This window comes from Armigeres subalbatus, unplaced genomic scaffold (genome assembly GCF_024139115.2).
Source record: "Armigeres subalbatus isolate Guangzhou_Male unplaced genomic scaffold, GZ_Asu_2 Contig30, whole genome shotgun sequence".
In the NCBI taxonomy this organism is placed as follows: Eukaryota; Metazoa; Arthropoda; class Insecta; order Diptera; family Culicidae; genus Armigeres; species Armigeres subalbatus.
The window spans coordinates 864,846-887,357 of NW_026943042.1; the positions used below are offsets into that span (position 1 = coordinate 864,846).

The following is a 22,512-nucleotide window of genomic DNA, read 5'->3' on the forward strand; positions in this document are numbered from 1 at the left end:
CGAACAGTATGTGCTCTGCAGTTTCATCGACACCTGGGCAGTCAGGGCAGACGGAGCTCTCCACGTGTCCAAACCTGTGGAGGTACTGCCAGAATCAGCCATAGCCTGACAGGAATGTGTCAGATGGAAGTGAACTTCTTCATGAGGTCTCCCCACCCTGCTCGATATGTTAGGTATCAGCCGGTGGGTCCACCTCCCTTTAAAAGAGTTATCCCACTCGCGCTGCCATCTAGCATCCGAAGTCACCCTGATGCGTTCGCGGGCTCCGCTGGTGCCACGTAGCTTGAAACACTCCTCGTCTTCCCGGATGACCAGCCCGACTGGCATCATGCTCGCAATCACGCAGGCTGCATCGTGTGATATCGTGCGGTAGACAGATGCCACTCTGAGACGGGTCCGCGACGTTAGGCATAAGGACGTTAGGCATAAGTACGTTAGGCATAATTCTGCCTTCTTTATATAATAGGCTGTTCTTTGGGTCATTTTATGCCTAACGTTCATTATGCGTAACGTACATTATGCCTAACGTCCGTTATGCCTAACGTCTTTATGCCTAACGTACTTATGTCTAACGGGGTATACCCCTCTGAGACACATCAAGCGGTACGTGCTCTCCAGATTTCGCAGGTAACTGGTTATCAGCCACCCAAACACCCCCCCCCCCGGCCGCCGCACCTAGGAATCGATACGGCAACGCCTGTCAGTAGCTTGCGTCTACTGGCACACACCTTGGAACTGTTGGACGTCATCCTCGATAATGCCGCAACAGCAGGCAAAGCCCTATTGCACGCATAGTCGACATGGTTGGCGAAGGTCAGCTTGGAGCGACCCCAAGGAGCTTCAAACTCCGCTTTGATGCAATCGCGACTTCACCCACGTGACGATAACCACCTCCGTCTTATGTTGAGCGAGCTGCAGGCCTCTAGCGCTCATCCAATCCTCCATTGTGCTGACTGCGTGTGCTGCGGTCAGTTCTACCTCGGGAATTGACTCCCCGTAGACCTCCAAGGTTACGTCATCTGCGAAGCCTACGATCTTAAAACCAGGGAGGGAACTTAAGCTTAAAAACCCCGTCATACAAAAGGTTCCATAGTACCGGACCCAGTATTGAACCTTGCGGAACTCCTGCGGTAATAGGTACACTTCTCTGACCGGCATCGGTCTCGTATAATAGCATACGGTTCTGGAAATAGCTTTCCAAAATCCGGTACAGGCCCACCGGCAGGCTAAGCGATAGCATCCCAGCTTGCGCTGTTGAATGCGTTCTTCACATCAAGTGTCACTAACGCACAGTACCGAATACCTCGCCTTTGCTGTTGTATCGCTATCTCGGCGGTCTTTACCACCGAGTTTATAGCGTCCAACGTGGACTTACCCTTGCGAAAACCGAACTGATTGCCTGACAGGCCGTTCGTAGCCTCTGAGTACGGGGTCAAGCTGCTGAAGATGATCATTTCTAGCAACTTGCCCGTCGTGTCTATAAGACAGATTGGTCTATGCGCCGATGGGTCGCCCGGCCTTCGGCAACAACACCAGTTTATGTCTTTTCTGTTTTTCGGGGAATCTACACTCATCTAGACATATTTGCATAGCTGAACATGTTCGGGTTCGCTATGATTGCTGTCTTGAGAGCGCTGTTCGGAACTTCTTCAGGCCCTGGAGCTTTGTTCGTTACCAGGGATTTGGCCACCGCGAGTAACTCTTCGTTCGTCACGTTTCGTGATGACTAGTCGAGTCGCACCCATATTGCCTTGCGGTGCAGGAGGCCAGTGGCTTGTGACTCGGGACGGGAAGCGTACCTCGATAATCCTAGCCAACCTAGATCGTTCGCAGATCGTTCGGGGGTTGAAGAGCTCCCTTTTATTATTATTTATTCAGACTAAGGTCTTGCGGAGTCCAAAGTACGTACGATTTCCAGCCACTATGCGTCTCCGAATTTCTCTGCTGGTATCATTTTTGGCAGTCACCAGTGAGCCCAAGTACACAAATTCTTCTACAACCTCGATTTCGTCACCACCGATGCAAACTCGCGGTGGGTGGCCCACATTGTCTTCTCTTGGACCTCTTCCTATCATGTACTTCGTCTTCGACGTGTTGATGACTAGTCCGATCCGCTTAGCTTCCCTCTTCAGTCTGATGTAGGCTTCCTCCATCTTCTCAAAGTTACATGCCATAATATCTATGTCGTCGGCGAAGCCAAATAGCTGGACGGACTTATTGAAAATTGTACCACACGTGGTAATCCCTGCTCTTCGTATTACCCCTTCCAAAGCGATGCTGAATAGCAGACACGAAAGACCATCACCTTGCCGTAACCCTCTGCGGATTTCGAAGGGACTCGAGAATGCCCCTGAAACTCGAACTGCGCAAATCACCCGATCCATCGTCGCTTTGATCAACCGTGTCAGTTTATCCGGAAAACCCTGTTTGTGCATTAGTTTCCATAGCTGGTCCCGATTGATTGTATCATATGCGGCTTTGAAGTCGATGAATAGATGATGTGTGAACACGTTGTATTCGCGGCAGTTCTGCAGTACTTGGCGAATGGCGAACACCTGGTCCGTGGTGGAGCGTTCACCCATAAAATCCGCCTGGTACTGCCCCACGAACTCCCTTGCAATTGGTGCTAGTCGACGGCATACAATTTGGGAGAGTACCTTGTAGGCGGCGTTCAGCAATGTTATTGCGCGGTAGTTGCTACAATCCAGCGTATCGCCCTTTTTGTAGATGGGAAGAGCTCCCTTTGGTCTTGGCCATCACTATCCTGTAGGCGTCACCCCACGGATTCGCGTTGGCTCCTTCGTATAAGTTGTCGAAACACGCTCTCTTACTGCTCTTGATGGCCTTGTTAAAGGCCATTTTCGCAGCTCGAAACACTTCACGGCGGTTCGTTCTTTCATCCTCGGTGCGGGCACGTTGCATCCTTCGTCTAGCCCTGAGGCAGGTTGATCGAAGGGCCGCAATCTCGGGCCTCCACCAGTAGACTGGGCGTCTGCCATTTCACGGCAGAGCTTTCCTCGGCATGGAGGCGTCACGCGCATGATAGGACAGCTAGCAACGCATCCCTGCTAAGACCTTCAGTGCTGGCTTCCAGTCCCAGGGCCGCGGTGAAAACTTCGCTGTCGAAGTGATTGGTTCTCCACCCTCGGACCTGACAGGGATCCCCGGACCTCGGATGTTGCACACTATAGTTGATATTGAAGCGAATTGCTAGATGATCACTATGGGTGCAACCCTCGTCCACCCTCCAGTCCAAGTCTGGTGCCAGACCAGAACTGACATACGTTACGTCAATCCAGGACTCGATCCCATTCCTTCTGAACGTGCTAGCGGAACCATCATTGACTAGCACTGCGTCGAGCTTTGCTAGCGCCTCTAGTAACGCTTGACCCCTTCGATTGGTGCAGCGGCTGCCCCGCTTCACTGCCCAAGCGTTAAAATCTCCTGCTATAACGACCTTACTGGTGGCTTAAGTGGCTTACGACCCACTACCCCGGGCAGAAGCCATGAACAGAATAACAAAACATGATATGGACTTGATTGATATAAGAGATAAAAAAACAGGCAACAATATCAAAAATTTGCATCAAAATATCATTCAAATATCAAGATATGCTATGGACAAGAACTAATCAATGGCATATGATATTGATCACTTCTTACAAATAACATAACTTGATCTCCTTATGATATTTTAGTGCAAAATATTGATATTGTCGTCTGATCTTTTATCTCTTATATCAATCATGTCCATATCTCATTTTGCTATCTTATCAACATTTTATATTATTGAGATATTTTCTTCTACTCGGGACGTAAGACGGTAGCCTATCGATCATCTGGTTGAACTGTTTTAATGGCCACCTTGGTAGGGCAAAGCAGATACAATAGAACACACCATTTATCTTGGCTATCGCGACACCCTCAGCAGAGGAGTGTACTACCTTTTGGTTCGAGTACTGTTCCGTCGTGCAAATAGCCGCCATCCTAGACCCATCCGCCACCCAATTGCCGTTATCGACAGGGACGTTGTACGGGTCGGACAGGAGGGCGACATCGGCCCTCGACTCCGAGATCGACAGCCACAGCAGCTGCTGGGCAATTGCACAGTGATTAAGATTCAGCTGTGTTACTTGCACGACTTATTCTTATTTTTCTTTCCGATGGGACACGAAGACCCACCCATAAAGTGGTTACAGGCCTGCTTTTTGCTGGCGCAGATGAGGCACATTGGTGTCTTATCGCATTCATGCGCCTTGTGCCTTTCCTCACAACAACGACGACATAGGTTGCTACGGTCTGGGCCCTTACAGTTGTAGAACTTGTGTCCCAACTCTAAGCACCGATAGCACCTGTCCACTGCAGGCGGCTGGAGTTTGCTCACTGGGCATACTGATCTTAAACTTACCTCGCTCCATTACATTTTTGGCCTCCGCAACCGGTAATCTAAGCCAGGCTACCTGCGTGCAAAAGGGACCACATTTTAGGCGTAAAGAGGTCTTCTTGACCTCTGCACCACACTGGTCTCTGACGGCAGAGACGACTCTGATTGGTGCCTTTCGCTTTTTGTTCCGAGAAGTTACCTTCTCGGGTCAACGCCCTTCGGGCTCTTTGCACCCCGATCTGATCCGTCCAGACGACGACGTTTGGCCTTTATGGTCGCACGTCGTTTGGCTTTGCTCTGAGCGCCTTCGCCGGATTACTGCCGGAGCCGTTGTGGATTAGGCGCAGTCTTTTCTTCATTGGCCATCAAGGCGAAATCAATCGCTTCTTGAGCCATGATCGCTCCTCCAAGGAAGGATAAGGCATCGGTTTGAGCACCTTTGTCGGCCTTCTCTCTTCCCACCACCCGCCTGATAAACGCATCCTGTTCTTGTCTTGCGACTCGAACAGCCTGGCGGAGCATCCGAAGGTTCTGTTTCAGTTCCTTACTGATGTTCTGCCTTGCGTTGATATCATCGAGTTCTCGGCGACCACCCGCATCCCGGATAGTGGCCCGCCGAGCGTGCTGATAGGGCTATACCCTGTCACTGCTGGGGAGACTCCGGTGCTGCTAGTTGCAGCCTCCGTTACCCCGCTCTCCGTCTCCCTGGGAGGAGGACTCACTAACCCCCCCTTGACAAAAGTGTCTACCACCTCCATGCTTAACGCATCGTCAAAATAATTATTTTGTTTTGCTGTTCAGAGCCAGATAAGCGCAAGGAACGGGCATCTGAACGTACTCCCACCCAGCAGGCAAACCTTGGTAGCAGAATTGGACAGCATGCTACAAGACCCGCCACTGTTTTAGGGGACGGAAGACAGCCTAGCCATTAGTCCACTCGCCGTTTCGAGTCAGTGTCACCCGGCTCTACTAAGAGCGTAGAATGCCATACTACCAGCTCTCGCTTTCACAATATTACGTCCGTTAACACGGGGCCAAAACGCCATAATCAGGAACTCGCTGGCATTATTCCTGATGTGCCAATTGGTACTTCTTGGGCTCCTGTGCGCTTGCGGACACATGCAGCTTTTTGTAGAGGTTTAACAGAGCCCACTGCCAAACCCCACCACGTCCTAGGCAGGCCCCCTAACTCGCAGAGGCCGTGGTGAGGGGTCGTTAAACCCTTGGACAAAGTCCCTGCTGTCCTGATATCGGAGCATGTATGGGGCCCCTAAGGCTATCGTTGCGATTGTTATTTCTGCCGTTGCCAAGCGAATGTGTTTTGTACTTTGAAGAAAACTTCTATCGGATCAGCATTCAATGATCTATTTTCAATACTGTGCATTTCCAATCACTAAAGCCCCTACGGAACGCAGCGGGACGGCGGCGGAAACCAATCGCCAAGCGATTATGATTTGCACTTTCAAGAAATTTCGTTTACTAAACCTTCTCTTCTGTTAAATGGTTGTCCAGACAACTACCGATTTATTTTTAATAATGCGCCTTTCCAATCACTATCAGCAACAAAACCAAAATCAGAATCTCGATAGAAAATTTCACTTGATTTCTACTGACGCCAACCATGCGAATAAATTTATCGCAGCGTCCCTCTGATGTGCATGAGTGCCTATGCTGTGGAGCGTGAATGAGCGAGTACATTAAGTACTGCCTATCCTCCAGAAGTAATGCTAGGAGGCAGTTCCTGGAGGAACCATGGTATTAGCAGAGAGGGTCACTCAAGTAACCTTCCGTTGCTTGGTTGGGTTTTGTGGGTCCGGCGTTCCGTCAACCCCACTCCCTGAGTGATAATTTCAGGTGTCTGTTTGCAGATTTGCCTTCATCCCTCTACAAAAACGAGTTTTCCAATGTTTTTGAATCATTCCTTTGATCCATCTTACAGCGTCCATGGAGACGTCCAACAGATACAGCTTCGGGATATGCTTCCCGACTCGTGACAGACATACGATCGGCTTCCTCGTTGCCTTGGATACCGGAGTGTACGAGCAAGCAGCAGAAGGCGACGTTATTGGCCACAATCAGCCTTTCAGTCTCCTGGAGCCAGGGATGCATTGAGAAGTAGAATTTTTTCTCATGGAGACAGCTGAAAGATTTGTTAAATATGATGGTAGGAGAGTATGTAATGTGGGTATTAAGGTTTTGAGGTAATCATTATGAGTTTCAGCGTTAAAATCATTCATCAGCAAACGTAGTCAAGATTAAGATTACTAGCTCACAATAAGTAATTGTATTAACAGAAAAGTATAATTTATTCATTTCTTGAAAGGAATTTTCAAAACAAGTTGGACCTGTCACTCATACCACTATTACCGGTACACCGACCCTACCTATCTCAAAATCCGAAATAATAATCTGCTGCAAAATGTTATACACCATGGATATCATGTTGTAGCACACCTGATGTCCAAGCGAAATGGTTTTTTTTAGATAATGTGTTCAGTTCCAGTTTCGGTACAACCATCTGGCAAGTGCAAATGGGTGATTGATTGCGGATCCCCAGTGCAAAGAATCACCTCATAAACGTAATTAGCCCTTTATCTCATCTGTCGACAACGCGTGCTAATGTGATGAATTCCAGATAATGCATAGACTAATTCACATTCAGGACTAAGGGCTTTCTTCATTCCTACAGTAAGGTGATTGACCATCACATAGAATTTATGTTGCTTGTATTAGAAAGGCCGGATTTGATAGGGAGGTTGAAGATTCCTTAACAAGTTTCTCGTACATCTCTTATTCCGTTCTTCCACATTATTTCTAATTCGAAAATCTCACGAAATCTTAGTTCCTGTCTCGTTTGGAAAATTAAACTCAAATCAATCTTAAAAGTGACAGTTTAATAAAGACAAGCAAAATTACTTTCAACAGATATCGAATCATTTTTGATCGATAGTCCCAGTAATTATTATTACCGTGTGATTTTTTATTTTTCAAACTATCACTTTTAAGCTTAATTCTCCAAATGAGCCCCAAATGAACCCTTACAATTGAATTGCTTGAAAAAGGCATCGGTAGAAATATGTGCATGATTACGTCATTCAGCTCGAAATACAGGGGTTAGGCAAAATGATTGAGATAGGCAAAATTTGGTCCAAATTCAAATCCTTATAACTTTTTGAAAAATTGATGAAATTGGACAAACCGGAAGCATTCGACGGCAAATTTAGTCAAGATTTAGGAACATGCATGGTCACGAATACTGGCCTCCGGACACCGGAGATGTTCCGGATTTTCGGAGGCCATGTCAAAACACATTTTTTTGCCGCTCGTATTTTTGTGTGGTTTGAAGTTACATCGATAAACACTATTTTCCTAGAAACTAGATCTTATTGAAAATTGAATGCGGGCTGTTGCGCTAAGATCCGTTGAAAAATATCCGAGATATGGCCATTTCAGTGAACCTGGTTCCGGATACTATGGTCAATTATGTATATCCTTCCAATCACGTATATATTATCCGGTACCATATCAATATTGATATCAAACTTCAAGATTTTTCATGGAGATGCTTCAGGAACCATATGCAGGACGATCAGTTGCCCTGACCACTCTGTGGTAGGTTCCAGGTGCCCCGGGGGAAGTGGCCAATTTGAAAAACGTTCAGAACCCTATCAATATGGGTATCAAACTTCAAGATTTTTCATGGAGATGCTTTAGGAAGCATATTCAGGATGGTCAGTTGCTCTGACCACTTTGTAGTAGGTTCAAGGTGCCCCGGGGGAAGTGGCCAATTTGAAAAACGTTCAGAACCCTATCAATATGGGTATCAAACTTCAAGATTTTTCATGGAGATGCTTTAGGAAGCATATTCAGGATGGTCAGTTGCTCTGACCACTTTGTAGTAGGTTCAAGGTGCCCCGGGGGAAGTGGCCAATTTGAAAAACGTTCAGAACCCTATCAATATGGGTATCAAACTTCAAGATTTTTCATGGATATGCTTAAGGAAGCATATTCAGGACGATCAGTTGCCCTGACCGCTCTGTGGTAGGTTCCAGGTGCCCCGGGGGAAGTGGCCAATTTGAAAAACGTTCAGAACCCTATCAATATGGGTATCAAACTTCAAGATTTTTCTTGGAGATGCTTCAGGAAGCATATTCAGGACGATCAGTTGCCCTGACCACTCTGTGGTAGGTTCCAGGTGTCTTGGGGAAGTGGCCAATTTGAAAAACGTTCAGAACCCTATCAATATGGGTATCAAACTTCAAGATTTTTCATGGAGATGCTTTAGGAAGCATATTCAGGATGGTCAGTTGCTCTGACCACTTTGTAGTAGGTTCAAGGTGCCCCGGGGGAAGTGGCCAATTTGAAAAACGTTCAGAACCCTATCAATATGGGTATCAAACTTCAAGATTTTTCATTGATATGCTTAAGGAAGCATATTCAGGACGATCAGTTGCCCTGACCGCTCTGTGGTAGGTTCCAGGTGCCCCGCACGCTATGTTTAAAGGCAAATATTATGCAAAGTGAATGCACCTCGGATGTTAAGCCGTTAGATCATAGTTTTTGACCTCTAGTTTAAGGATCTGTGTCGATTGAAATATTTCATCGGTGAAAATTTGACTTTTTTACCATTTAAAGGGATATTTTTAACCAAAAAATCTATTCTGATTTTTTAAATTTTTTTGAAGCAAGCTATATAAAATCCAGGTACTACATTTTTTTCCTGATGCTTCAAGGAAAATTTTCATATAAAAATAATTTTCATATGATGAAAGTAGCAGAAGTTATACTAGAAATACTGTTGATACCGAACATATTGCATTTATCGATAGCAGGGTTCGTAATGCTCACTCAATCTCAGGAGCACAGGATGCTCCCTCACGAAAATTTTCGGGGAGAAATCGCTTTTCGGGAAAGATAAACAGCCTGGAGAGTGATAACCATTTTTCGCTCACTTCGATTGCCGCCAAACGTTGGTTTGCTCTTTTTCTTTCATATTCGAGTCTTTTCGTGGCACCATAAATGCAAATGGTAGTAGCTTATGGGGAACAAAGAACTTAACGCTTTCATACAGATAGCGTGGTGGTGTGGCTAGAGTAAGCGCATCCCCACAGTTATTATTGTTACTACTCTGGGTTCGAATCCCGGCGCGGCCATACAATTTTGTAATTGTTCTGCGATAATTCTCGCGAAAAGTGAGTGAGAGGTAAAAGTGAGGAAACGAAAAAGGATTTTCATCTAACAGGCAAGATTTTCGTTTATCTTCTCAGGCTAGTTCTGGAGAAAATATTGATGGGTGAAAGATGATCCTCAACATAAACAACGAAAAAAGATTCTCCCTTGGCCCGAAAAACACCTGCTTTGGTTTCATTGAAACGAAAAGTCGAAACCCTGATCGATAGCGAATTCTTGTGTAACTGCATATCTCATACGTGTCTATTAAAACACCAGCAACCCTACACCACTTGTTACCATAGAACCGAATTTAACGCTGGACAGGTCAAGGAAGATGCTCGATTATATTTCAATTGTGTTCATAATCATTTACTGGAAGGAGAAGACTAGTAAAACGAGGTGTTTTGAAAGGAAAATAATGCAATGGTTATTACAAGGTATTGCAGAGTCTACCACAGGTAGTTGATTGCTGTTTAAGTGTAACATTGTTGGAATATACGAGCATTTTGTGACAGTTGGATAGCAGCCGGACTACCAATCACCGAAAATTTTCTTATTTTGAAATTACATGTTCTTGAATTGAGCGCATCACAGGGAGGCCTTAAAAAGTATACGGAGCAACCAACGGAAGCCATCCACAAAAAATTCAATACTATCTAGCAAACTACAAAATGCCAGATAACCACGAACAGTATGCAAGTAAACTGTTATCCTCGGTCATAGCATATAACAGTGGTCACATAATGTAGACGTCCATTGAAGTTCAATCAAGTTTGAAATACAGAACATAAATACTACTTTGTACTACTGCGTAGTTTTAACTTTGTGTTGATTGGAAATGTTAAAGAGTGATATTATGTTCTTAAATTTAATAACACTTCTTCTTATTAGCATTACATCAACCACTCTGATAAATGCCGCCTCGAAGCTTAGTGTTTATTTAGCACTTCCATAGTTATTAACTGCGAGGTTTCTAGTCCAAGTTACCATTATCGCATTCGTATATCATGAGGATACGATGATATTTTATGCCCAGGGAAGGCGAGAATATTTCCTAGACAAGACCACGAATCGAACTCACCCACGTTTAGCATGGTCTTGCAGTGTAGCAGTGTAATAAGGCTAAGGAAGGCTCCAGATCTATTCATAATATACCGTAAGAACATTCAAGACTAGCAGTAATTTTAATATAACTTCTACTATTTTCATCATATGAAAAATGTTTTTATATGAAAATGTTTCTTAAAGCATCAGGAAAAAAAAGTAGTGGTTGGATTTTATATAACTTGTTTCAAAAAATTTAAAAAAATCAGAAAAGGTTTTTAGGTTAAAAATATTACCTTAAATAGTAAAAAAGTCAAAATTTCACCGATGAAAAATTCTTATCGACACAGATCCTTAAACTAGAGGTCAAAAACTATGATCTAACGGCTTAACATCCGAGGTGCATTCACTTTGCATAATAGTTGCCTTTAAACATAGCGTGCCCCGGGGGAAGTGGCCAATTTGAAAAACGTTCAGAACCCTATCAATATGGGTATCAAACTTCAAGATTTTTCTTGGAGATGCTTCAGGAAGCATATTCAGGACGATCAGTTGCCCTGACCACTCTATGGTTGGTTCCAGGTGCCCCGGGGGAAGTGGCCAATTTGAAAAACGTTCAGAACCCTATCAATATGGGTATCAAACTTCAAGATTTTTCATGGAGATGCTTTAGGAAGCATATTCAGGATGGTCAGTTGCTCTGACCACTTTTTAGTAGGTTCAAGGTGCTCCGGGGGAAGTGGCCAATTTGAAAAACGTTCAGAACCCTATCAATATGGGTATCAAACTTCAAGATTTTTCATGGATATGCTTAAGGAAGCATATTCAGGACGATCAGTTGCCCTGACCGCTCTGTGGTAGGTTCCAGGTGCCCCGGGGGAAGTGGCCAATTTGAAAAACGTTCAGAACCCTATCAATATGGGTATCAAACTTCAAGATTTTTCTTGGAGATGCTTCAGGAAGCGTATTCAGGACGATCAGTTGCCCTGACCACTCTGTGGTACGTTCCAGGTGCCCCGGGGGAAGTGGCCAATTTGAAAAACGTTCAGAACCCTATCAATATGGGTATCAAACTTCAAGATTTTTTATGGAGATGCTTCAGGAAGCATATTCAGGACGATCAGTTGCCCTGACCACTCTATGGTAGGTTCCAGGTGCCCCGGGGAAGTGGCCAATTTGAAAAACGTTCAGAACCGTATCAATATGGGTATCAAACTTCAAGATTTTTCATGAAGATGCTTTAGGAAGCGTATTCAGGATGATCAGTTGCTCTGACCACTCTGTAGTAGGTTCAAGGTGCCCCAGGGGAAGTGGCCAATTTGAAAAACTTTCAGAACCCTATCAATATGGGTATCGAACTTCAAGATTTTTCATGAAGATGCTTTAGGAAGCATATTCAGGATGGTCAGTTGCTCTAACCACTCTGTAGTAGGTTCCAGATGCCCCGGGGGAAGTGGCCAATTTGAAAAACGTTCAGAACCCTATCAATATGGGTATCAAACCTCAAGATTTTTCGAGGTGCTACTTTTAAATGCATTTTAGAACCAGCAGCTGTCATGACCACTCTGTAGTAGGTTCCAGGTGTCCTGGGGAAGTGGCCAATTTGCAAAATGTTCGAAATCATATCAAAATGAGCATCAAAGTTCAAGATTTTTCATGGAGATGCTTTTGGACTCTCCTGTCGAATAGAGTTCGCCGCAGCACGAAGTTGAACATCTACAAAACACTCATTAGGCTGGTCTGCCTCTATGGCCACGAAAGTTGGATGTTGCTGGCGAAGGACCAACGCGCCCTTGGAGTTTCCGAATGGAAGGTGTTGCGGACTATTTATGGTGGGGTGCAGATGGAATACAATGGAGGTGGTGATGGAGGTCAATGAACCACGAGTTGTACCTGTTAGGAGAACTACCCACACGGTACAATTTTGGCGGTTACGATGGGCCGGGCAAGAAGCCAGAATGTCAGACGATAACCCGATTGAGATGATGCTTCGATAATAATCCAACCGGTACAAGAAGAAGAGGCGTGCAGCGGTCACGGTGGATCGACCAAGTGAAACGCGACCTGCGGTCCTTTCGCAAAAATGAAAAACAGACGTCATATTCAGGATTTGTCATCATATCAACAAATACCTTGTCTTTCAAAACAATTTGATAATCGGCAGGCTTCACTTTGCCCTTAAATGCCATAATAAGACCATGGTCATGTCAAGATATAGCACCCCACACAATTGCTAAGTCATGCTTGCGACCTGCTGCCATTGATGGCAGGCCATCTTACACTTGGTCGATCCACCGTGACCGCATCGCGCCTCTTCTTCTTGTACCGGTCGGATCATTATCGAGCACCATCTCAATCGGGTTGTCGTCTGACATTCTGGCTATATGCCCGGCCCACCGTAACCGCCAAAATTGTACCATGTGGTAGTTCTCCTAACAGTTACAACTCGTGGTTCATTGGCCTCCACCACCACCTCCATTGGCTTCCATCTGCACCCCACCATAAACAGTCCAAAACACCTTCCATTCGGAAACTCCAAGGGCGCGTTGGTCCTTCGCCAGCAACATCCAACTTTCGTGGCCATAAAGGCCGACCAGTCTAATGAGCGTTTTGTAGATGGTCAACTTCGTGCGGCGGCGAGCTCTATTCGACAGGAGAGTCCAAAAGCATCTCCATGCAAAACCTTGAACTTTGATAATGAGTATTGAGTATTTGATATGGTTTCGAACATTTTGCAAATTGGCCACTTCCCCAGGACACCTGGAACCTACTACTAGTGGTCATGACAGCTGTTAGTTCTAAAATGCATTAAGAAGTATCATCTCGAAAAATCTTGAAGTTTGATACCCATATTGATAGGGTGCTGAACGTTTTTCAAACTGGCCACTTCCCCCGGGGCACCTGGAACCTACTACAGAGTTGTCAGAGCAACTGATCGTCCTGAATATGCTTCCTGAAGCATCTCCAAGAAATATCTTGAAGTTTGATACCCATATTGATAGGGTTCTGAACGTTTTTCAAATTGGCCACTTCCCCCGGGGCACCTTGAACCTACTACAGAGTGGTCAGAGCAACTGACCATCATGAATATGCTTCCTGAAGCATCTTAATAAAAAATCTTGAAGTTTGATACCCATATTGATTGGGTGCTGAACGTTTTTCAAATTGGCCACTTCCCCCGGGGCACCTGGAACCTACCACAGAGTGGTCAGGGCAACTGATCGTCCTGAATATGCTTCCTGAAGCATCTCCAAGAAAAATCTTGAAGTTTGATACCCATATTGATAGGGTTCTGAACGTTTTTCAAATTGGCCACTTCCCCCGGGGCACCTGGAACCTACTACAGAGTGGTCAGGGCAACTGATCGTCCTGAATATGCTTCCTGAAGCATCTCCATGAAAAATCTTGAAGTTTGATACCCATATTGATAGGGTTCTGAACGTTTTTCAAATTGGCCACTTCCCCCGGGGCACCGGGAACCTACCACAGAGTGGTCAAGGCAACTGATCGTCCTGAATATGCTTCCAGAAGCATCTCCATGAAAAATCTTGAAGTTTGATACCCATATTGATAGGGTTCTGAACGTTTTTCAAATTGGCCACTTCCCCGGGGCACCTGGAACCTACCACAGAGTGGTCAAGGCAACTGATCGTCCTGAATATGCTTCCTGAAGCATCTCCATGAAAAATCTTGAGGTTTGATACCCATATTGATAGGGTTCTGAACGTTTTTCAAATTGGCCACTTTCCCAGGGCACCTTGAACCTACTACAGAGTGGTCAGAGCAACTGACCATCCTGAATATGCTTCCTAAAGCATCTCCATGAAAAATCTTGAAGTTTGATACCCATATTGATAGGGTTCTGAACGTTTTCAAATTGGCCACTTCCCCCGGGGCACCTGGAACCTACCACAGAGTGGTCAGGGCAACTGATCGTCCTGCATATGGTTCCTGAAGCATCTCCATGAAAAATCTTGAAGTTTGATATCAATATTGATATGGTACCGGATAATATATACGTGATTGGAAGGATATACATAATTGACCATAGTATCCGGAACCAGGTTCACTGAAATGGCCATATCTCGGATATTTTTCAACGGATCTTAGCGCAACAGCCCGCATTCAATTTTCAATAAGATCTAGTTTCTAGGAAAATAGTGTTTATCGATGTAACTTCAAACCACACAAAATACGAGCGGCAGAAAAATGTGTTTTGACATGGCCTCCGAAAATCCGGAACATCTCCGGTGTCCGGTGGCCAGTATTCGTGACCGCACATGTTCCTAAATCTTGACTAAATTTGCCGTCGAATGCTTCCGGTTTTGTCCAATTTCATCAATTTTTCAAAAAGTTATAAGGATTTGAATTTGGGCCAAATTTTGCCTATCTCAATCATTTTGCCTAACACCTGTACGTTCATGTAAACATAATAAGTGAACATTTGGCCTTTCAGGAAACTCCGGAAAGCAAACAGTTCACATGAGCAAGTGTTTTTTTTTAGATGGACGATAACAAACATCATAACCATATATAAGCAGCAAGCCCTTCGGAGTCAACCATTTTAGGTTCAAATTGGAACGTTTGCCAACTAACAAACCCAGTTTTTAATCAGTACAGAATGTATAAGGTTACCTTCATTCTTTTTATTTCTGCCATTGCAGTGATCCATTCGGCACCAAATTGTAAGTATAGAAGCAGAACTCAAAACTTCTAATGTTGAAAATCTACTTGTAAAAATCTCTGTAGCGAAAGATATGGACCAAACGGATCCCATTCTGAACGCTCCATTCCAGGCATCGTTACGTTCACTGCCAGTTAGCATACACTTCTGCAGTGGGTCAATTCTGTCCGAGCGTTGGATCCTTACGGCAGCTCACTGTGTCCAGGGTCGAACTAAAACAAGTTTCAAGATAGTCGTTGGAAGTTACACCTTGGATCCGAAAGGATTGGAATACGATGTGGATGATCTTCAACTGAACCCAAGTTTTGATCCAATTTTCTACGAAAATGATGTGGCTCTCGTGAAAACGGCTTCTGACATAGAATTGAGCAGCAATGTTCAGGTGATCAATTTACCAGGAGTGGCGTCCCCGGCCGGTGAACTTGTAGTTCTTACTGGATGGCGATCGGATGTAAGTTTTCGCCCATCTTATAATATATGACATTTTACTATTTTTTCGAACCATTCAAGATCGAAGAAGAAACCCCCAACGACATGCAGATGGCCCGCAAGGTTACGCTTGCGAACGACGAGTGCCGGCAAATTCATGCCGACGGTGATTCACATGTCCATATCTACGATTCCAGTATATGCGCTCGTCCGCGAATGACCGGGTGTTACTGTATTATCGATGCCGGTGCCCCACTGGCTTCGGAAGATAACGTACTGGTGGGTGTGTTCTCACTATCAGCTGGCTGCGGGCGTATGCTGCCCGCTGTCTATACCCGAGTTCAAAGCTATCGCAGCTGGATTTCGACGATAACGGGAATCTAAATTGTGTTCTTTAATTAGAATCCAACTGTTGCCAAATGTGACCCAAATACCACTTCTATATGATAATAAACTTCATGTTCATAAGCAATCTGTAAATCTTTGAATTAAAAACTCCAGATTATTCCACCTATTGGCTATGATGCCTTTCTCGTGCATCATAAAGTGTATTGAAAAAAATAATAGAAAGGCAAAAAAGGCATTTTAGGAGAAGAGATCGCATGTTTTCTATCATTCTGCATGTAGGGATGTTTTTTTTTCTTTTTTTTCTAAGATTTTTCTAAGCAGATATCTAAGATATTCCTGAAATGCCTTTTAAATAAAGATCTACTATTAAAACGAGCTACTCTATTTTTTGCTGCAAGTCTTCCAAAGACACTTTGCCTTTAGTTTCAATATTGAAAGATATAGTTTCTATAACTATCCATAAAGCAGCTTTAAGCTTGTAGTTCCTGTTTGATATATTTCTCGACAGTATTTCATCTGGATCCGAAATATTCAATTTCAGTTTTTTAGTTAATACATCTTTCAGCCAAGTCCATGTCTTACTGGACAAAACACATTGTTTAACGATATGCTTTAATTTTTCTTCAACATTGCATGTTTCACAGTTGCTTGTTGCTACTCCTTTTACTTTGTTTTTGAACATTTTTTTTACTTTGGATGACATCTTTGACAATACAGAAGAGTGTAGTCTTCCCTCTAGAAGTTAGAAAGTTATTGTCTAAGTTTTCTAATAAGTTTTCCCATAATAGTTGTGGCACATCCTCTTGCGTTTTACAAGTAATATTCAAACTATCAATTATAAAATCATAAATCTTTTCGCTTGAATCTAGAGAATCGTTCAGTTTAATTTCATTTGCAAAGTAAATCTAGTCTCTCATATTCCTTGGGAAACGCCGATTGTTTAATTGGTTTAACATAAAATTATCTTGTCCAGCAATATTATTCCTAGTGAGCAGAAGTATGTTTTTACTGAATAATCCCTTTGCTTTAGATTCAATATCAACTAGAGCGAGACCCCCTTTATAAACAGGTAAATATAACTCATTCCTAGCAACTTTAAATATAAATCCCTGCCATAAAAAACGACCTGTAATAGATTTAAGTGTAGCTATTTGCTTATTGTTAGGCGGAAATACTTGGCAGATGTACCACAGCTTAGAGAAAATATACGTTTTTTGAAAAAGATTTAAATTCCTACGACTTTGTAATACCATTAGATGTTTAATTTCATTTATGTATTTATTATAGTTCAAAGTTATTAATTCTTCAAAATTTGTATTTATCTGAATTCCTAGTATGTTTAAAGTATCAACTTCTTTAATTAAATGGGGTCCAGAGTGACAAGAATTTATTCTCAAATACTGTGATTTAGAAACATTCAATTTTATTTTTGAATAAATACTGAAATACCCTACTATCTCTAGCACGGTATCAAATTCATGATTATTTCGGATTAAAATATTAATGTCATCTGCATAGACAATAAGTCTCACAAAAATATTGTCAATGAGACAACCAGAAAGGTTTTCGTTCAACATTCCGATTAAAGGCTCAATATATAAGACAAATAAGGCCATACTTAAAGGGCATCCCTGCCGTACTGAACTACGGATAGCAAAACTAGAAGTAAAAAATCCATTGAATAAAACTTTAGAGCTTGCATTTCTGTATAGTTTTTTGAGACACTCGATTATTTGAGCAGGAAAGCGAAATTTTTCCAACACTGCCCATAAAAAAGCATGATCAACGCGATCGAAAGCCTTTTCTAAGTCAAGACTTAGAATCATAGCTTTGAAATGTTTGGAAGAATTACCTTTAATAAGAACATTACGCAAAACTCTCAAATTTTCAACGCAAGACTGATTTGAAGTACAAGCAGATTGACTATTTCCAACTAATTTTGCCATTATTGGCTGCAAACGATTCCATAAAATTTTTGTAAACAATTTATAGTCTGTATTGAGCATACTAATCGGTCTTCGGTTGTTCAAATCATAAGGGTCACCTTTTTTGGGAATTAAAGTGATTACACTTTCTGAAAACGAAGCAGGGGGATAGTTCCCTTCAAGCAAGTATGAGTTGAATAAGCTTATTAAATCAACCTTAAGTAAATCAAAATGAACAGAATACAATTCATAACATAATCCATCTAATCCAGGAGCACTTCTTTTGGAGGCATGGTTCAAGGCTAAATTCGGTTCGACTTCCGTAATTGGATTTATAAGAGATTGCTGATCATTCTGATTCAAACCAGTTTTGATGTATTTCAAAACATTGTCGTAATTAGTATCAATGTCTGGAGATTTGGCAAACTTTTCCTTAAAGTGTTCAAATAAAGTTTTGCTCAAAATAGTCGTATCTGATATTAAATTTCCATTAATTCTTAATTTCAATATATTCGTTATTGAACAACGGTTTATGTTAGTAGAAATCTGATACAATCCCAATTTTTCCTCTGCTAATAAAGTGTTCGGCTTAAATTTGTAAGATATTGAATTCAGTCTATTATTTTCTATTTGCATTAGTTTTGATTTTATTATTTTCATTTCCACGGACACATCGTCACCTTTATATTGCTTTTCAAATGATTCTTTCAAACACTGGTAGTAGAAGCTTTTTTCTTGGGCGGTTTGCTGGTTCGAATTAAACCTTTCAGCCTTGAAGAATCGTTTCGCTGCACTCTTGAAATCATTATTCCACCAGTAGTTTAGATCGTTTGCCGATCTTCGGGTCTTCAAATTCACATACAAAGATACAAATTTACAGTTTATCTGATCGTCGTTCAAAAGAGAGGAATTAATTTTCCAATAACCACGGCCAAGGAAGTCAAAAAAGAGTTGATCATCCACTCGGTAGGTAAAAACCACTCCATGATTATCGGAGAAAGCTAATGGTTTTGTATCGACGTTAGATATGTATTGTACAAAGGAGCTTGATGAATAAATTCTATCTAATCGTGATTTGGAGCCACTGCGAAAAAAGGTAAAACTAGTATTTCTCTGTTTCAAGTTGCGTTCGACATCTATTAAACCTAGAGATGAAATCAGATTTTTCACCATCTGAAATATTTTTAATTTTGCTATTCGAATCTTCTGGTAAGATTATACAATTAAAATCGCCTAGTAAAACATTTTCCTTTCCTGTAATCAAATGAATCAGAACATCTACCGTAAAAAGAGAGCCTCGTTTTTTTTTTAAATTTACTACCCGAATGTGCGTAAATATTTACAAAATTAACATTATCAACACAAACTGACGTGATTCTACCATTTTCATTCAAAACACAATTTGAATATTCTATATTGTTACGTAACAGGATTGCCGTCCCCTTCCCATCGTCGCTTATATTAACAATTGACCTGTGTGATTTAATGAAAGAAAAGTTTTCAAATGCAACTTCCTGAAGAAAAACCACATCCAAATCATTGTTCCAGATAAAATCTCTCAGATATTTTTTTCAGTGCAACTGATCGCATTCAAGTTGATTGTTGCAATTCGTCTAATTAACGGCATTGCTCCCACAAAACACAGACTGAAGCTTTTAAATCTACAGACTCAAATGATTTCTGTCGAAGCCACATATCATAACAGTAGAACTTAATGTGAGCACCCTTGACGCCCGCCACGTGATCTATTCTTCGATCTACCTACCCTGGCACTAACAGCATCGATGGGACTGACGCTCTCGCTAGTTGCTAGTATCTGTTGTTTCTTTTTAGGTTTACCTTTCTCTTGCTGCCGTCCAATCTCATCTGCTCCGGATGAGTCGTTGTTCGAGGTTGAGTCCGGCACACGTTTTCGATTACTTGCGATAGCCTCAGCGTCCTTACCAGTGTCCATTTTCTCTGCGTCTTTAGCTTTCTCTCCAGATGATCGTCTCTCTTGCGTTCCTTTGGTCACAACTACAGCTTGACCAGATGAACCAGTGGTCACTTTCTCCGATGTAGTTGTTACTGGTTTCGTTGTAGTTGTCGTAACGGATTTGACTGGCACTGGAATAGTGGTCATATTCAAAGTACCTGACGAAGTTGCACTGGATCCGATTGCTGCATTGGCCAATACTTGACTGTACTGACCGCCATTTTGAGCTGCTTTCGTGCTGGCTAGCTTTGGACAATTGGCTTTTACATGTCCTTCATTCTTACAGTAGAAGCACCGATTTTTTAAGCCATCGTAAAAGGTGCGAACTTTGAAATGACCAATGTAAAGGTTTGCTGGTAGTTCTTTTGAGATCTCCAAATGCACACCTCTGACTCCACTGAAAACGTTATAACCAAAATCCGCTGGATACCTCTCTCGCACATGTTGTCTGATGCTTCCGAATTGACTTAAAACTGCTGCTATATCTTTGTCGTCTACCTCGGGCGGCAGATTGAATATTCTTACGTACCGGAAAAGCCTGCTAGCAATGTATATTCGAACCGGAATCTTTGTACCATTTTCATAGTCTCCAAACCAGTTCCGAAACAGTTGAATTCGTTTTCGTCCAGAAACTTGATGTAGAACGCATGGTCGTTTTCGTCTTTATAGATTGAATGCACACTTTCAGGTGGAATTCGCAACTTGAATTCGACAAATCGCAAGACGTCTAGATGCTTTGGCGCTTGTGCCGATGATCCGAAAACAATTTTCAATGTGTTCTTCCTAGTAGCTTCCATTGATACCTTTTTCCGTAGAATCCGTTTGAAGAAAATAATATATGCTATACAAAAGAAGGATAGTCGCTCACGACAAACAGTTCGCACACGTGTGATCGTACCGACGTCCGAGTGTTAACTGGATGTTCGCCTTATTTGATGCTCGGACCAGACATGACCACGGACACATTTCTAGACCAACATTTGTGTACCGGCAACACTTCCAGCCACAACATCGACAACCGCTGTGAAACCAACACATCTACAACGTGTCGTATTTGAAGTGCCCACACAGGCAGCGACGCGAAACTGTCAATGTCACTGGACAGATGTGGAAATATATGCAAGTCATCAGCGTGCAGCAACCTCACCCAATCGGATAGTGCTATACTAAATTGTTATTTTTTAATTCCCTATTGCGAATATTCTTGATATATAGAAGAATTCTAATCTACCTAACTAGAGACACTACAGTTAGTGCTTGAATAACCGGTCTAAACGTGAGTAAATTACTAAATTAAACTAATATGATCCTAATGTCAAATTGAACTACATATGAATTTGTAATACTATAGCTATTATTAATCGACTATCAATCAACGGGCTCTGATACGATTTCTCTCACAAACCATAGCAAGGTACACTAAAATCGTAAGTAGACGTTAATTCTATAACAAATCAGACCCTTAATAATAAAGCGAATTTAGCTTGAAGCTAACCCGATCGAAACCGGTGAGTTCAGTGCGTGATCTCTCGTGTTTCGGACAGCAAAACGATCGCGCGGTCGGCCGAATTATTGTGTTCTGCATTGCGCGGCCGGTAATAAAATTAATCAGTTCAGTGCGTGATCTCTCATGTTTCGGACAGCAGAACGATCGCGCGGTCGACCGAATTATGGTGTTCTGCATTGTGCGGCCGGTAATAAAATTAATCAGTTCAGTGCGTGATCTCTCGTGTTTCGGACAGCAAAACGATCGCGCGGTCGGCCGAATTATTGTGTTCTGCATTGCGCGGCCGGTAATAAAATTAATCAGTTCAGTGCGTGATCTCTCGTGTTTCGGACAGCAAAACGATCGCGCGGTCGGCCGAATTATTGTGTTCTGCATTGCGCGGCCGGTAATAAAATTAATCAGTTCAGTGCGTGATCTCTCATGTTTCGGACAGCAGAACGATCGCGCGGTCGACCGAATTATGGTGTTCTGCATTGTGCGGCCGGTAATAAAATTAATCAGTTCAGTGCGTGATCTCTCATGTTTCGGACAGCAAAACGATCGCGCGGTCGGCCGAATTATTGTGTTCTGCATTGCGCGGCCGGTAATAAAATTAATCAGTTCAGTGCGTGATCTCTCATGTTTCGGACAGCAAAACGATCGCGCGGTCGACCGAATTATTGTGTTCTGCATTGCGCGGCCGGTAATAAAATTAATCAGTTCAGTGCGTGATCTCTCAGGTTTCCCGAACCAGAACGATCGCGCGGTCGACCGAATTATTGTGTTCTGCATTTTGCGGCCGGTAATAAAATTAATCAGTTCAGTGCGTGATCTCTCGTGTTTCGGACAGCAAAACGATCGCGCGGTCGGCCGAATTATTGTGTTCTGCATTGCGCGGCCGGTAATAAAATTAATCAGTTCAGTGCGTGATCTCTCATGTTTCGGACAGCAGAACGATCGCGCGGTCGACCGAATTATGGTGTTCTGCATTGTGCGGCCGGTAATAAAATTAATCAGTTCAGTGCGTGATCTCTCATGTTTCGGACAGCAGAACGATCGCGCGGT

At 42.9% G+C, this 22,512-nt stretch overlaps 1 protein-coding gene across 1 annotated transcript; it reads left to right on the forward strand.

The window, feature by feature from the left end:
- Positions 1-15,209: 15,209 nt before the first annotated feature.
- Positions 15,210-16,117, forward strand: LOC134203962 (chymotrypsin-2-like). Its single transcript, XM_062678800.1, has 3 exons — positions 15,210-15,285; positions 15,350-15,735; positions 15,795-16,117. Exons 1-3 carry the CDS (start codon positions 15,222-15,224, stop codon positions 16,095-16,097), a joined length of 753 nt encoding a protein of 250 aa, XP_062534784.1. The 5' UTR covers positions 15,210-15,221; the 3' UTR covers positions 16,098-16,117.
- The last annotated feature ends 6,395 nt before the right edge of the window (positions 16,118-22,512 follow it).